Raw genomic sequence first — 17,544 nt, 5'->3', positions numbered from 1 at the left:
AGATATAAATTAAATACAATTAACTTACATTTAATCACCTCATGAATAAGAGGGATAATGAAAAGATTTTGCTGGTATGTAACTACTTAAATCTGAGACATTTCACATTACTTTTCCCACTACTCCCCTAATTTTACATTAGTTTTAAGGCTATATATACAAATGTGTATATTTCCAAATTATGGAAAAAACAAATATAACAAAACTGATTATATTACCTTTTATACACAAAGTTTTGATTTCGTATTCAAATGTAGCATTTTAATAGTTTTCTAGTGGGGAATCTGCCTACTGAATGATTAAATTACATGGTGATAAATACAATATTCAACCTAAAGAGACAAAAAAATACAGAAGGGCACAGAACAGTAGTCTTTTCAATGTGACAGATTTTAAAACTTACTTTCACATGCTTAATCAGAGGAATTAAGCCTAAATTAAATTAGGTTATTTTTATATCTACAGTTCTTTAAACTTTGAAAGTTATTTTTAAAGGCCAACAGCTAAATATTATCAACATGCTATATTTCAAATCACAAATACATCTTAACTACTAGGATTCTAAAGACATGGGCCAATAAAAAATCACAGGCAAACACACTCACAAACACACACACCTACCATAGAGTGTTAGATTGTCAAACTGACAATTATTTTAATTAAACAGTAGGCAAATTTGAGCTGATACATATCTTAATGAAAAATAAGCAGCCAGAAAGAAACCCATTTAAAAAATAGATTAACGAGCAACAGAGACTTAAATCTTTTAGTTTTGCTAATGGAAAAGAAACAGTTCCATCTATGCCTTGAGTAACAGGATGTTCCAATTAAAAGAGACTAACATCTTTCCCCATAAGAAACTTCTCATTTACAGTGGCATGGTGTTTTAAAAGGGCAGGGTAAAGGAGGAATTACACATACATGATTAAATTTCTTGTTTGTTAAATCAAGCTTTATTGATAAAATGGAATTCAGAATATCTTACTAGGAACAGCAGCAGGCCCAGCCAATCATGATAGCAAAATGTGGCAGTCTCCTACTATTATGTAGGAAGCTGCTGCTTATCGATAATTAAATGTAAGGACTTGTAAAAGAGGTGCAAAGAATGAAGGCATTTTAGCCCCAAGATTGATATTCTTATGAATATACTGTATAACCGGCAATACTCATGGCAACAAGTAGAGAACCTAAAAGACAGTTAAATGAAGGGACCAGCTTTATCAACAATGCCAATCCCACTGCCAAGAACATTAAGATAATTTCCAATTAACTCCCTGGATGCTCAGCTTTTTAAGATTTTGGATTTTTCTCCATAATCGTGTGCACATCGGAGCGTCTAGCTGACATGGCTGCTGCTCTCCCTGTCCCAACTCAAGTCCAAACACAAGATGACTCGAAAGGTCTATATATCTGTTGCATCACACAACAAGCCAAATATTTCTGGTTTCTCTGATAGTGATTTAAAGCAGTTCATAATTAAATATGAGCATTTTGTACAAGGACAATTACACTTTACAAAAAACAAAATCATACAACAAAAATTGCTGGAGTCTGATTTACAACATGAATTATGGTTTGAAAACACGTTTACATAAGTCTCAAATTTACAAAAAAAATCAGTTCTGGGCTAGCTGTTGTACTGCTGAAGTTCTCTGGTGTAATCACTCTCACCCATGTCATATGCCCTTCTTTTAAGTTGAGGATGGATGTTAAAAGGTTCAATGAAGTTGAGCTGTACTCTCCTCCTTTGGAGGTGAAGGTAAAGGTAAACTCCATGGCTAGATGAGCAGTTTTACCACATATCATCAGCTGATGTAGAGTCCTTTATAAAAGGAAACAGAGCAAAACAAGAACTAAATTAAAGCTTAGAGGTGCCAAAATAAATTACTCTCTGGATAATTCTGGAAAATAGGTTTTATAAAGTTGACTTTCAGAATATGTTTTTTAAAGTATGTGTGTAATGTGTATATGAAATATCAATATTTAATCTTTAAAAAAATTGTTAACCCTTTGTCTTGTTTTGGACTAAAATACTACTTGAAATATGACTTTACCATGAGGTTGATCAAATGTGTTTCTAAACCAATAAAATTACCAAGAATTTTATTTTTTCCTCAATAAAACCCAATTTATTTTATTAGAACACTACTTTCATAAACTTTTATTGAGTAAGAGATTAAGACCTCAAATAATACGAGATTTGAGGAGGCTTCCTAATGCAATATATAAAATATTTCAAAGATTGCCCAAATGATTTGAAGTTAGCACTTTCTGTAAATCAAACTACAACACAACGGTAACAGGAAACTTAATTGAAGAATGGCATTCTAATGTCTTTTTACATAAACAGAATTCTCTACTTTAATATTTAAGTGAAGTATTATATACTTCAGATTCTGGCAAAGGTTATATCCAACCATAAAAACTATTTAGTGGAGATGGGCATTTTGAAGTTCTTTTGTAGCTGCTTACAAACTCAGAATAATTTGAGATTCTAAGTAGAGATATTACACTCCCAATTTCAAAAAAATGTCTAGTGGAGGCAAACCTTTTAAAGTTGATTGCTTGTAAAGGCTTAAAAAACCCACAATAACTCAAAGGGACTTTCTTCTTTTTTGAGAGAGGTGGCCACTCACCATGATTATGTCCTCAATCACTAGAACTGTGGTGCAGGCTGAGTTCAGAGCAATCAATCAAGGGTGTGTGTAAAAGAATGGGTGCAGTGAACAGCTCTGCAAAAACAGGTAGGAAGGATATGCATTTAGAGAGGAGGGGAAGGGAAGGGAGAGGGAACTAAAATGCTACTTACAGTGTCATCATTTTTGTAAGGATTCAGTCTATTGTAAACGGCTTCAATGATATTCCGCCTAAATAAAAAAAAAAAAATGCAGAAAGTTAATTCTTCTTCAGAGCATAAAATTGTTTAATAATTCACAGCCAGGTGTTCCTTAAAATGTCAAAGATAATCTTACACTTGAAAATTATTTTAGTTTTATTTCTTGCTATCAATAAGTGAGCCTCACTTTAAAATAATTGGGGCTTAAAGTTAGAATAGAAGTAAATTTACTCTAAAATGTAACATTCCACCAACCCAACTTTTATAGAAGACTAAAAGTCATGATTAAAAAAAAAATCAGCCCTGGCCAGTTTTGCTCAGTGGTTGGAGCGTCGGCCTGCGGACCGGAGAGTCCCAGGTTCGCTTCCCGCTAGGGGCACGTACAAAAAAAAAAAAAAATCAGCCTATATGGTCTGTTTCTATTTGAACTGGTGTACATAGCTATGAGTTAGCAATGATGCAGTTCTTAAGATATAATATTCTGGTTAAAAACTGAATGTTAGTTTTGAAGAAGTCACTTTAACTTCTGTTGCAATAAAATTCATATATATTTTACATTTAAGTCTGTGCCTATTGTAATGCCCCTTTAAAACAGCTTTATTAAAAGGGAAATGTAGCCCTGGCTGGGTGGCTCAGATGGTTGGAGCGTCATCTGGTATACCAAAAGGTCTCGGGTTTGATTCCTGGTCGGGGCACATACCTAGCTTGTGGGTTTGATCCCCATTTTGGGAGGGTGTGGGGTGCAGGGGAGGGGTACGTACATACAGAAAGCAATTGATCAATGTTTCTCTCTCACATCGATGTTTGTTTTCCCCCCCTTCCTCTCTATTAAAAAAAAAAATTAATAAAAACGCATCTTTGGATGAGGATTAAAAAGCAACAACAAAGTGAAATGTGAAATATGACATTTCCCTAATAAGTTTAGGAATTATTTTTGTGAATAATATTTTGTTTAAAAAACATATGTAGTGGTATTTAAGTTATAGCTTCCCTACTTCCAAAATTGATTTGAAGTAATTTTAACCTTTTTTTTGGTACGTGCCGCTAGTGGGAACCGAACCCAGGACTCTCTGGTCTGCAGGCCAATGCTCCAACTGCTGAACCAAACCAGCCAGGGCGATTTGAAATAATTTTATAAACGATCACTTCAAAGGTTATATTGGAAGAAAGGGTTTGCAAAAAAAAAATTAATAAAAGCTTCAAACAGGAAGTTTTATAATGGCTATTTAGTGAAAGGATTATAAAGAAAACAGCTGCATTTAGAGAACACAGTAGAATCAAAGAAATTAGACAATATATCATTGTAGGTAAATTATATAGATATCTAAGGTAAAAATGTTTTAAGCCTTAAATTATAAAAGGGATAAAAGTTTCCACTTTAGTTTATAAAGATGTAAACTTAATATTTAACACAGATAAGTCTGGCTCTATGAAATAAAGTGCACAGAGAAAAAAGCAAGAAATACAACCTTACACCAAAACCTAACTTGCCAGCCATCGACAATTAAAAACACTGGGAAAACTCAGATGTAAAAAAATGGCCCCCATGGAGGAGGAGAAAGATGCTAATCTCTGAGGTAAATTATCCAGGGCTTGATAAAATCAAATTATAATAGTAGGAATAATGATGACACTTAGAATTTTGTAGTGCTATAGTATTTAATTAAAAAAAATTCTTTCGCTATATTATCTCATTTATGCTATATGAGGAAATCAATATAATAATCCAAACCTCCACTAGGGACAGCCTTCAGTGTAATTAGTTAAAAACAGTAACATTCTGATACCTATTCTAAACAAACACCATATATCATTAATACTGAAAAACACTGAACCACAAATTAAACATTCTAAAGATAATTGCATCACTTTAGAAATTAGGTAAATATACATTTAATCAACAAACACCTAACATTTTCATGTACTGAGATAAATCATAAGAGTATGCAGAATATAACTTACTTGCTTGCCAATTCACCTCCTGGTGGGAGGCTGGGGATGTTCTCACTTGCTAATGTGCGCATCACATGGACTAAGTCTGGGACGCCTTCCCCCTGCTTCTTTATGATTTCTGGGAATCAGAAGTACTTTTTTTGTAAGTGTTATCCAAATTTAATTAAAAAAAAAATGAAACAAAGATAACTTAGGTTTTTAAAGATGGCATCTACCACATCAGAGATTTTCTAAACTGGTATAAGAAAAAAAAATGAAGTTGACCTTTGAAAATTTATGACTAAGGGATGAACAAAATGACATAGAAGATATTTTCCATAAGTAATTGTAAAGAATGAAAATAAACAAGACAAAAATGTAAAAACAAAATTTTACGTTAAAATCAATATATTCCATAATCAGAAATACGTGTGTACAAATGAGAATATTCTTCTTAAGATGCCAACTAGTTACTTCTGAGATCAACTCCTCTCTTTACACTGGAAACATGTTTCCTGAACTTTACCCTGAAAATACACTACACAGATTAAAACAAGAACAACAACAACAAGAACAACAACAACAAAAATACCAATTTCAAGACTTGGGAAAAAAAGTAACCTTTAAGTATAGGGGAATTTACTGATTATATACTAATGCAAATTATTTTTACATATAATTTCATATTTGCAAAATGATACGTAAGTAGCATATGCAGATTAGGTTACTCAAACACCATTCCCAGTTTAATTTTTGTCTAAAGTATCTTTAAGCAATAAAGAGACATATAACTTTTCCTTAGTTGATTATTTGAACAAAGTCTACAGAATGGAAAAAAGTCTAAATTTCATAACAAAATTTTTAAAAAGAAAAAAAAAAAGATAAATCATACAACTGCATTTAATATCATTAATTTCAAAACATTCAGTTATTAAATGAGTAGTGATATGATCTACAGTGTTGCCATGCAGATGCATATTGTTACTCATACAGAATACCAACAATTATGTACAAGCAATTTAAAGAACTCTCAAACTATTCACTTTAAATACAAGAAGTCTTTACTTAGCAAGTTTTAGCATATTTATTCTAACTGCAAAATCATGCCAAAGGTATTTGTGTAAGTTTTATGTTCAAGTTTTGTTCAATTTTTTGTTTTGTAATGTTTATACTAAGATATTGTTTTTGTCACCTTTGGGGCAAGAAAATTATCATTCTAGTTCTCAATTTGTAAATACCTTTGAAAATAACAATACATATAAAGATCTTTCATCCTTTGATCAAATCTCAAAATATTAATCCATCCTTAAAGCCACATACTAAAAGACAGACAATACTACCCATATTTCTTTAAATGGCTCAAACTATTTTTTTAGAATTAAGGCCAAATTTTGCCATCTATTATATTTTGCCTTTAAAAAAGCACAGTCTTAAATCTGAACAAAAAGCAAGGATCTCAGATTTGGTTTGCCAAGTTCCTTTATTGTGTAATCTTTAACATCTAGTATATTTATTCTACATAGTTCTAATGCTGGAAATCTGCTGTACAAAAATAAAGGAATTTGATGCTTACCTAAACTGCACAATTTCACAATCTAAAACTGTATTACACTTAACATACAGTCTCTGCTAAGCCAATACAATTATTGGATAACTAGACATAATAGAAATGAACACTGATGATAAATTCAATCAATGATGGTTTTAGATCTGAAAAACATTACCTTGAATCATCTATGTTTGATGTATCTTACATCTCCTTTGTTAAAATATAAATTAGGATATTTTAATTGTGAAGAAAATTACAGGAAGACAAATTCTTAAAAAAATGTAAGACTTTAAAAACTGTTAATATCTCCTATTCCACGGGGGATAATAATGTACATTTAAATGATCTGACCATTAATACTACACTAGCCTTGCTTCTTTCTGCTTTTAAAAAATAAAAAGAATTTTATTAAGTAGTCCTTTAATTGTTCTTGGGCTATACATTTTAATTAGAACTGTAAAAAGACGGAATGCCTTTTATGGAAGAACATATATGTATAGAAGCTCTATGTTTCACATACTCACATATAAACACATTCTGCTTTTCCCCACTTCCCTCCACCAAGTCTGAGGGATGCTAGCAGTTATCTCTAAATTAGCAACTTTAAAGATTGGGCAGTCAGTAGCAGAGATTTATGTACGTACAAATATAATCTTAAATTGGCTTAGAAGGACTACAACCTTAGGCAGTATGGTTTAAATTATGATCTGAATCTTTTCACAACCCGAGAGAGTCAACTTTTAGAAGGGCACAGATAATAGCAGGAAAGCTGAAAAACCTGTGTTCTTTTCTGTGATGTAGACAGAGTAGCCAAAAGTATTCAAAACAAATCGAATGAAGTTTAATAAGCCACAGTAATTTACTGAAGACATGTATTTAATGAAAAAAAGAAAGAAAAAGGTATTCGGTGTCTGTTTTAGAAGCTAAATTCAGTATCTTCCACTTTTTAACACAAGACAACTTTTATAATGCAAATAGTTACATTCTTTCTATATTTTAAATATAGTAGTGGTTTTAATTAATGTAATATTTATTCTCTAGTCCCAGTTTCATAAAATCTACCTCAGTAAAGAATATCTTATGTATTTGACATAATAATCTCCAACTGAATGGTACAAGTGTAATAACACTACAACATATAAAAAACATTGAGTAATAGTGTAAACTGTTCAAGTGACAATTCTTGCTCAATAATAAGCAATATAAAATTTAATAGTGTATCATAAAATTGTATATCTAAAGCAATTATTTAGAATTGCATAAAAAATTTAATAGTGCACACTAAAAAGAAAAGCAGCAACTTATTTCTAAAATTTGATCCCATTTCATAATAAGTAAAACTAAAGTACTTATTCCTGTTTTTTTAAATCAGTAAGAAAACATATATGCCCAAGTTACTCTAAAGTGCCAATATATTAAATATCAACTTATCCCAATACATATTCTTACGGCTTCATATTTTTCCACTAACCAGCAGCTTAAATCAATGTGATATGACTTGGTACCATTCTAAATATTTTATTTTACTGTATTTTATATAAATAACTTACATTGAAATGATTCATTTAAAATATAAAAATTCTGAGACCCTTGGTGAAGAAACAAACTCATTGAATAGTATATCCAATGAATGAAACACTAAACAAGAACATACATGAAGTACTAAATATATCACTATCAAGTGGAGAACTATAAAAACATAATAGCAGCTCTAGATAGTACTGCAAATCAAAATCAATCATGATTCTAGTATCAGATTGATAACTGGTATCAAAGAGTAAAAAGGGGGAAAACAAAATTAAAGTGCATATTGATTTTAATAATGCAGGCACAGCAGGATAGTGTGTCAATGCTTACATGCTATTAGAGGTCTTTAACGTGCAAATTAATGATGTTAGGAGCCCAAAATGCATTTTAATGCTATTATAGGCATGCCAATTTTTTCTGCTTAAAGAAACTGCATAATTTACATGCTTATGGCTTATATGCAGTAAACTGGAATTCTCTGAAGATTTAATATTTATATCAAATAGTAACTTCATTAAAGATAATTCAATTTTTTTCAAATATTTAAAGGTATTACATTTGAGAGTTACAAACATCTTTCTAATTGTCTCAAAGTAATTTGCAGAATTCTGACAAATATATTCCAAACTTATTTCTTGATTTTATTCAGCCTTTTCATTTCTGCCAGGTACAGACCTTGAATGTCTTCTAGTCAGGTTATTTTGTCCAGGTGTGGCAGTGTATGACTTTGGCAAGAAAGCCTTAAAACAGTTTAAAATAAAATTTTAAAAGCGGTGGCACATGAAAGTTTTTAATAACCAGGCTGTGATCTTCAAGTTATTTTTAAAAAAGCACAAAAAACCCTAAAGATCTTAAATTCATATACACAGCTTTACATAGAAAGATGGTAATTAAATGATCACCATCATAAATAATATATCTATAATGAAATAAACCACAAATCAGGCTTTCCTGGCATAAAATTACTCATGCCAGTGAATTCATCAAGAACTTTAAAGCATACAAACACTTGAGCCTTTTTAAACAAAAGTATCCTGAACAGAATGTACAGGGCCATACTGGTTATTATTTCTAGTATAACTGTGATAAAAACAATCACAAACATCTAAACAGCTGCTACAGAAATGCCCTTTCCCACTTTTGTACACTAAACACTAGGTGTCAAAGGCATGTCAAGATATAAAAGCTAATGTTAAAGTTTGATTGTGCTGAGGTTTTTCTTTAATAAAGCTACTTATTTTTTGTTAAATGATCCACCTTCTACTCTGCTTTCCAGGTACTTGTCCAACTCTGCCTCCTTCTTCACTGCTTCCGGTGAAACTTTGGGTGCATTTGGGAAACAGATCAATATCACACTCATGTTGTCTCGACTTCCCTGGGAAGAAAAAAATTTGAGAAAATATTTTGGTTTTCTTTTTGCTCTTGAAAGCCTTGTGAACTTTTATAACCATGCCAATTACAAATATACTTGTTTCACTAAAATATATAGTTTCTAAAGATGAAAAAATATATGCATCTGTAGAAGGAATACCCCCCCAACACATATAGTATATATAGTACACAGTAAGACAGGACTGAAACACTAAGGTTAAATTCCACTGCAACAATCATTTTTTAAAAATCTATAAAATTAAATATTTCTGAACATTTACATGGCCTACTTAATTTGAAGTGATATCTAAAGACAAATACACATATACACAGACATTTAATTCAACAAAATAGAAAATTCCAGGGGTATTCCTTAAATAGAATTTGACCTGTACTTATGTTTACTTGACAAATTTACATTAAAAATAAATTATAATAAATTGTAGGGCTTATTAATTTGCTTAAGTAGACATGGAATTAGAAGTAAAACTATGTATATAAAGTTTATAAACCAGTTTTTAACTTTCATAATCCAAAACAATTGACAACTTTTAGAAAGCACATTAATTTTTAAAGACACCTAGGTAATTCAAAATGCTATAATTAAAATACTTGAATTGCTGTTGGACTCCCCATACTTCCACTTCCTATTAGTAATTAGAGTTAACTTTTTTATTTTAAACATTTAATCTCAGTATATGGGAAAATCGACCATCTATCATTAGTTTAAGCAAACAATACAAATTTAATAATAAAAAATCTTGGGATAATTGCATAAAATGTGGCAAATGATAAGGTACTGAATAATATTTTAGAAAGAAGGAGAAGAGAGAGAGCATAACATCCATCGACTACCTCCTACACACCCCCTTACAGGCGGATTAAGCCCACAACTGGGGAGTGTGCCCTGACTAGGATTTGAATCAGCAACGTTTTGGTGCATGAGACAATGCCCAACCAACTGAGCCTGGGCTGAATAATTTTTTAAAACAGGGTAGAATGCTGAAGAGAAAAAATAGAATCTGAGCCATAATTTACTAATATCTGAATCCGACAATTCTCTTAAGAAAACAGCTTTGAATTAAGCTAAGAAGTATTTAATTCTCAAGTGCTACAGAATAAACCCACAAATAGATGCTATTTTTATGCATACTAACAGGGACAAAGAACATACGCATCACTGTTTGATTCTCCCCAAATTAAAAAATTAACAGTGTACACTATTAAGTTGTGGCTCCATTTATTATTATTATTTTTAATCCTCACCCAAGGACATTTTTGCATTTATCTTCAGATAGAGCAAGAGAGAGAGAGGAAGAGAGAGATAAACATCAATGTGAGAAAGACACATCGACTGGTTGCCACCCACACTACCCCAACTGGGATCGGGGACAAACTGCAACCATGGTACGTGCCCTTAGCGGGAACCGAACCCAGGTCTCTCTGTACCGCAGGTTGACGCTCTAACCGCTGAACAAAACCGGCCAGGGCTCTATTGATTTTTTTAACTTAAGTGTTGAATGTTACATAAACTAGATTTGTGTTAGATGTTACATAAAACTGGTTTCTAAGAATAATCAGATTTTATCTTTTTTTTTTTTTTTAAATCCTCACCCGAGGATATTTTTTTCCCCAATTATCTCCAGACAGAGTGGAAGGGAGGGGGGTGGGGGAGAGACAGAGAGAGAGACACATCAATTGGATGCTTCCCTCACAACTGGGGATGAACCGCAACCAAGGTACATGCCCTTGGCTGGAATCGAACCTGTGACTCTTTGGTCCGTGAGCTGACACTCTAACAGCTGAGCCTAACCAGCCAGGTCTGATCAGATTTTAATTAAGATTTTAAGTAGAGCTGGCAATGAGCTTAAAAAAGTACAAAGAATATTTTGTTGATGTTCTATTTCTGTATGTTAAAGGAAAATCAAATATACTATAGCCTCAGAAGAGTTGTACATAATCAACATTTGCTTAAAACAATCAAAAGAATTAGTTAAGGAGCATTACTGACAAGAGAACAGTGTGGTAGAAAGAACACTAAACTTGAGAGAAGTAAATTGTGTAACCCTGCAGAAGTCATTTTTAACTTCTCTAGGATGGGGAACAGCATGTATCCAGTATAAACTATCTGCTATAAACCAGGCACTTCATAAGCGTACATTAGCTCATTAATTTAGTTCCTTAACAATCCTGAGTTATATACTATTATCTCCATTCAATAGCTGAAGTTGAACAATTTGTTTAAACTTTAGAGTACACAAGTAATAGCGGTAATAAGCCTAATTCCAGGTTTGTATGACTCTTAAGTCACAGAGGCTTCTCTTACTTCATCTTCCTCTGTAAAATAAAGGTGCTGAGCTGGCTCATCTATATCCACGATCCCATTTGATTATTCCAACCACCTCATGAGATGGTGTATCAATATTTCTTAACTTTTTTACAATTAAGGAAACTGATTTTCCAGATAGTTTAAATAGCTAAGCTGAAGTCATACAGATGCACACAAATTCTTCTGACTCTACATCCAAGACTATTTCTATTATATCACACCAACTGAGGACTAAATTCTCTTTGTTGGTGCTACAGATTCATTACACTATAGTCTCAAAGCACTAAATGTACTGAGATATCACATGATAAAAAATATTAAAACTCTAAAATACTTTTCATTTACAGATACTCAGGCCTAACTTCTTGCTATTCTTTTTAAAAGCATGCACTTTTTTTACATAATCTTTTTACTGTTGACAATGTTACACAATATTAAAAAAAACTCAAGTAGTCATGGTTACTAAAAGACTAAACATTCTAATTATAACTTGCATATTTGGTAAGGGGATAATTTACTTATAAAAAGTGCTCCTATAGCCCAGCTGGTGTGGCTCAGAGGTTGAGCATCGACCCATGCACCAAGAGGTCACCAGTTTGGTTCCCAGCCAGGGCACATGCCCAGGTTATGGGCCCAGGGCCCAGGGCCCAGTGGGGGACATGTAGGAGGCGGCCAATCGATGTTCTCTTCATCAATGTTTCTATCTATTTCCCTCTCCCTTCCTCTCTCTCTGAAATCAATAAAGAAAAAAATATTTTTATTTATTTTATTTTATTTTTTATCCTTACCCAAAGACATTTTTTTCATTTTTTTGTTCAGATAGAGTGGGAGGAAGAGAGAGAGAAACATCAATGTGAAAGTTACATATCGAGTGGCTGCCACCTGCACGACCCAATCAGGGCTGGGGAAAAACTGCAACTGAAGTACATGCCCTTACCGGGAACCAAACCTGGGTCTCTCTGGACCGCAGGCTGACGCTCTAACCGCTGAGCCAAACTGGCCAGGGCGAAAAAAACAGTTTTTAAAAAGTGCTCCTATAGTTTCATAACTGGTGAAGAGTATCCCAATTATGCCAAAATCTTATTTCTGATAACTACCAGGTTCTAAGATGACTAAATACTATAGTAATTAAGATGGCATAAAACCATTTTATCTTCAAAAAAAAAAAAAAGTTTAGGTACCTTATACAAACAGGTGTCGACTACCTCATTGCAAACTTTCTCAAGGTCATCAGTGACTTCAAGTCTGGATCTTACAAAATCACACAGCTCTTCATTTCCCATAACATCCCAAATACCATCACATGCAAGGATAATGAACTGATCATCTTCTTCAGATCTTTCAATATCATGGACTTCAGGCTCTGGTGAGACAAGCTGCTCTGTAGGACCTTTTCCATGGACACATTTGTAATCAAAGTCTCCAAGGGCCCTCGATACAGCCAGAGAGCCATTCACACGCTGAATCATTACAGAACCACCGGCATTCTGAATTCGTTCTTTTTCCAGAGGATTACTTGGTTTGTGATCTTGTGTGAAGAAGTGAACTTTCCTGTTCCTACAAAGTAAACCTCTTGAGTCTCCACAGTTAATGAAATAAGTATGTTGAGGAGAAATTAAGACACCCACAGCTGTTGACCCACTTCTATCTGCACCATGTTTCTTCTCTGACATAACTCTCATGTGTTCATCAATCTCCAGAAAACCTGTTCTGATTCCATTCTTTACATTTTCCACAGAAGGTGCTCCTGCAGACCCTTTAAAATCTTGGTTATTGGTGATGTGATCTAATAAATGCTCACAGCAGTATTTGGCAACCTGAGAACCAGCATGCCCATCATACACAGCAAAGAATGACCATGTTTCAAGTCCGCTTGGCAAACCAATCACAGCTGTATGTGCATCCTCCATTTCAACTCGCCAGCCTTGCATGCTGCTTAGCCCATATCGCAACCCATTACCCTGCCCCTGGGCATTATGTTTTTCCATCTTTGGCTTGTCTAAAAATGCTCCCATTATGTCTTGATCCTTTAGGTCTGCAAAGGAAGAGAAACAAGAAAGTTAATAACTACTTTGTAAACAAAATACATAGCCAACAACCTTTTTAAGAGTGAAGGAGATACAAAGAAAGCTTTCAATAGGAATGGACAACTCTTGTGATAAGCAGACATTCATTGTATTGCTGACTTGGAACCTGGAGATTAACAAGGAAGAATTGGGGGAAAGACTGATCAGGAACAGCTAAGAATGGACAACAGGCAGAGAGAACTAAAGCATCAGGATAAAAATGGCAGATCCGACACACTTTTCAAGGCATAACCACTTGAGACAGAAAGAAGACTTGGCAGCAGCCACCAACTTAAATAAACTAGGCCATGCGTTTAAGGATGCACTAAACATATGACTCTTTTAGGGAATCTCAGAACTAAATTTTATGTCTATACATCAAGAAAAGCCAAGTGAGCCCTGGCCAGTTTTTTCAGTGGTTAGAGCATCGGCCCACAGACCAGAGAGTCCCGGGTTCGGTTCCTGCTAAGGGCGCGTACCTCAGTTGCAGTTTGTCCCTGGCCCGGTTGGGGTCGTGTGGGTGGCAACCACTTGATGTGTCTCTCTCACACTGATGTTTCTCTGTCTCTTTTCCTCCCTCTCTCCTTCCTGCTCTATCTGAAGATAAATGCAAAAATGTCCTCTGTTAGAATAAAAAAAAAGAAAAAAGAAAAGCCAAGTAAATCCACAGGACATACAAAAAGCCTACCGATTCAAAAATCTTAGTGGAACACTGAAACTTTTCGAAGTTTGAAATTACTTGTTTTATTCCTACTCCATCAATCCTTTGAAAAAGTAAAATGATCTATTCACAAAGGTCCAAATCTGCATGCTCTTCCCTTTGAGCCTTTGCCTCGCCTCCCTACTTATAAAAAAAAGCATACCCATTCTTTAAGGCCTACTTAAATTTGACCCTTTCCATAGATTTTTCAGTCTTTGATACAGCCAGTAAGTTATTAAATTACCGTAAGTGGTTCAGCTCTAAATTTCAAGTTGCAAAGCAATTAAACATACATATAACAAAGCTTAAATACATCAAATGAACCTACTATAATCTACTGATCTAGTGTTAATAACATGTATCATTATTATTGTATTCTATGACTATTAGGTATAAATTGTAAAGGAGATGAAAGGGTCTATGGACAGCCCTATGGACAAGCCTGAAAGTTTAGTTAATCTAATCCTTTAACAATAATCAAAAACTAAAACCCCTGATGTGAAATGGGCCCACATAAGGCAGGGAGACAGTTGGTCAGGATTTAGGTTGTCCTTTACTTGCATAATAGCCTAGGAATGTAGAGATGTGGGGTCTAAGTCATCAAATGAGTCACAACTAAACAAAACAATCTGAAAAAAAGATAGAATGAGATTTAATGGAGGTGAAGTGGAGATGGGTAGTAGGGGGCAGGAATAGGAAAAAATACCTAGGTAAATCAGGATATAGTTATGAGACTAGGGGATTGATGATGTTGGCGATGCTAAGCTCTGAGAAGCAGCTAGGAGAGAAAGGGGAAGAAGAAAAAAGAAATAGTTTGCCAGCAACCTCTCCCTGTTCCTTTTCCTACTAGGGTCAAACTAATACACAGGCAGAGAAGTCTGTCTGGTTGGTGCAATAAAGTAATCTCCTAACTACTCCTCTGTCCCCTATTATAATTCCACTAATAGAAGGTAAATAAAAAAAAAAAACTAGTCATCATCCATTCCTTATGTCGATATTCATCAGATTACTGTTCTGACACCAGGTTGACACACATTATGGCAAGGGTGAGTGTTTTGACTGAACAAAGATTAATATGATGGACCTTAATGGCACTGTTTAAGAATTCTAAACACTCTCAGTGTTTTACAAGCATTATCTCACTCATTCTCCTTAACAACCCTAAAAATATGTAATAATATTATCTCCAATTTACAGATGAAGAACCTTAGTGAGACTAAAGAACTTGGCCAAAGTCACTCAAATGATCAATTCAGAGGAATCAGGACTCTAACCCTAACCCTAGGAAAGTTAAAGGAGTGTATTATGAAAAATTAAGGTAAATATGATGTTATATTAGAGAATAATGAGTAAAATAGGTAAACCACTAGTTAGCCTAATTGAGAAAAACTAAACCAGAAACTAAACAGGCTAGACTTACCTCACAGATAGAAAGGTGTTTTATTTCTTGTTTTACATTTTATAAAACACATGGTACAATTCTTTGCTAATAAATTTGAAACTATTAAGAAAACTGACAATGTTCTTGGAAAACAAATTACCAAATTTTTTTCTAGAACTGGAAGCATATAAAGGCCTGTAATTCTGGAACAAAAGAAGTTGTCAAAGAACTATCCCTCAAAAAAAACTCCAGGGCTAATGAAAACCAAAAAAACAAAAGATTGAAGAACTATCCCAGGTTAAAGAAAACCAAAATGATATTACAACAAAGTGTAATGTGTGATTGTGCACTGCTTATATATATAGGGTATCCCCCCCAAATGTATATAATAGTTTGAATAATTATAAAGCCAGTGTTTATTAAAATATATTTCATTTTAAAAATGTAATAGAATCTACAGACATTGTTTAATTGTTTTGTCAACACCTGTTTTCAAACTCATATCCGTTCTGGTCCATGCACTGCTGATAATATGAAGCAACGGAATAGCAAATATTAAGAATCATTTCATTCAGTATTTGTGTGCATTCTCTTTCAGTAGCTGCCCTCAATTCTTTGACTGTTGCCGGTTTTGTATTGCAAACTTGATCTTTTATGTACCCCCATAAAAAGTCTAGTGGATAAATTTTCTTCGTTCAAAGCTTAGTCTGGCTTCACCCATTATTTCAAATCAGTTAAACCTGAAAAGGAGTGAGAATTAAGCAAGTTATCAGCTGTTAAAGTGTGTATATATCTTTTTGGGACACCTGTACATTTGTGTGAGTAAAGCGAATATGCATGTGCACATATAGAGGGGGGAAAAAGAAAGTTAATAAGACAAATGCAGCAAAATGCTAGCAATAGTTGGTCATTTAGATAAATAAAGAGTTTATTACACTCTGTTTTTGAATTGTTTTCAAAAGTCATTAAAAATAAAAGTGCACTGGACGAGACAATTTCATAACCACTATCTTTCAAGCCATAAAAGAACATAATTCCCAAATTATTTAAATTACCCAACAGAGAAAAAACTTCCCACATGTTTTCACAAATCTACCATAATCCTGATATAAAAATGGACAAAGATAGCACTAATAAACCTATAATCTAAACACACTCATCAATACAGATGCAAAAAACCCTATGTAAAACATAAGCATTTATTACAGGTCACCAACTAGGAATCATTTTAGGAATTTAACTATGAGCCAACATTCAGCAACCTTTAATATACGTCATCTTTTAAAAAGTTCAAAGGAGAAAAACCATATGATCATCTCTTCGTATGCTAAAAGGGATCTGATAAAATTCATTCCATAATATAATACATATTTCAAGCCAAACAGGAAACATAGTTATTAGAACAATTCTCAGAAAACAATAACTCTGCTCTTAACCCTATTATTTAGCAATGTTTAAAAATAGTGATAAATGCAGGTTAAGATTTTTCTAAAAAGAGGCATAAAATTGGAATGAGATCAACCTATTATTTGCATATAATGACTATATGATGGCAAACTCAAAATCTAAAACATTATTAGGAATAAAGAAAGTTCAATAAAGTTACCTGACTATAGAAATAATCACCACCACCACCACCACTTAGAAAAATACAAGTATATCTAATTTAAAAATTAATAACAAATCTTCAGAACCTTTAAGAAGAGAGCCTCAGGATAAAAGACACTACTTTTTCTTGGATAGAAAGAGTCATTATTGTAAAGATGTTTATCTTCCCTTTATTAATCAGTAAGTTCAATATAATTACAACAGGATCTTTTTGTTCCCAGACCTTGATTCCAAAATTTATATGA

General features: G+C 33.4%; 1 protein-coding gene across 7 annotated transcripts in view; it reads right to left on the bottom strand.

Annotated features, from left to right (window-relative positions):
- The window catches only part of PPM1A (protein phosphatase, Mg2+/Mn2+ dependent 1A), a 40,144-nt gene that overhangs the window by 1,877 nt on the left and 20,723 nt on the right, over nt 1-17,544 (bottom strand). For 3 of the 7 annotated variants that reach the window (XM_036247753.1, XM_036247758.1, XM_036247761.1), the window contains exons 2-7: nt 12,726-13,579; nt 9,102-9,219; nt 4,799-4,907; nt 2,810-2,867; nt 2,637-2,732; nt 355-1,822 (exon numbers count right to left, since the gene is read on the bottom strand). In XM_036247753.1, coding sequence (XP_036103646.1) covers nt 2,694-2,732; nt 2,810-2,867; nt 4,799-4,907; nt 9,102-9,219; nt 12,726-13,559 — 1,158 coding nt within the window. In that variant the 5' untranslated portion in view covers nt 13,560-13,579 and the 3' untranslated portion in view covers nt 355-1,822; nt 2,637-2,693. Of the gene's footprint in view, nt 1-218; nt 333-354; nt 1,823-2,636; nt 2,733-2,809; nt 2,868-4,798; nt 4,908-9,101; nt 9,220-12,725; nt 13,580-17,544 lie in introns of those variants that run through there. The other 4 variants (XM_036247741.1, XM_036247744.1, XM_036247747.1 and 1 more) reach the window with 4 other exon arrangements.

The sequence above is a fragment of the Molossus molossus genome, unplaced genomic scaffold, assembly GCF_014108415.1.
Source record: "Molossus molossus isolate mMolMol1 unplaced genomic scaffold, mMolMol1.p scaffold_m16_p_1, whole genome shotgun sequence".
In the NCBI taxonomy this organism is placed as follows: Eukaryota; Metazoa; Chordata; class Mammalia; order Chiroptera; family Molossidae; genus Molossus; species Molossus molossus.
The sequence above is the reverse complement of the archived record's forward strand: the minus strand, read 5'-3'. Positions and strand labels throughout refer to the sequence as shown.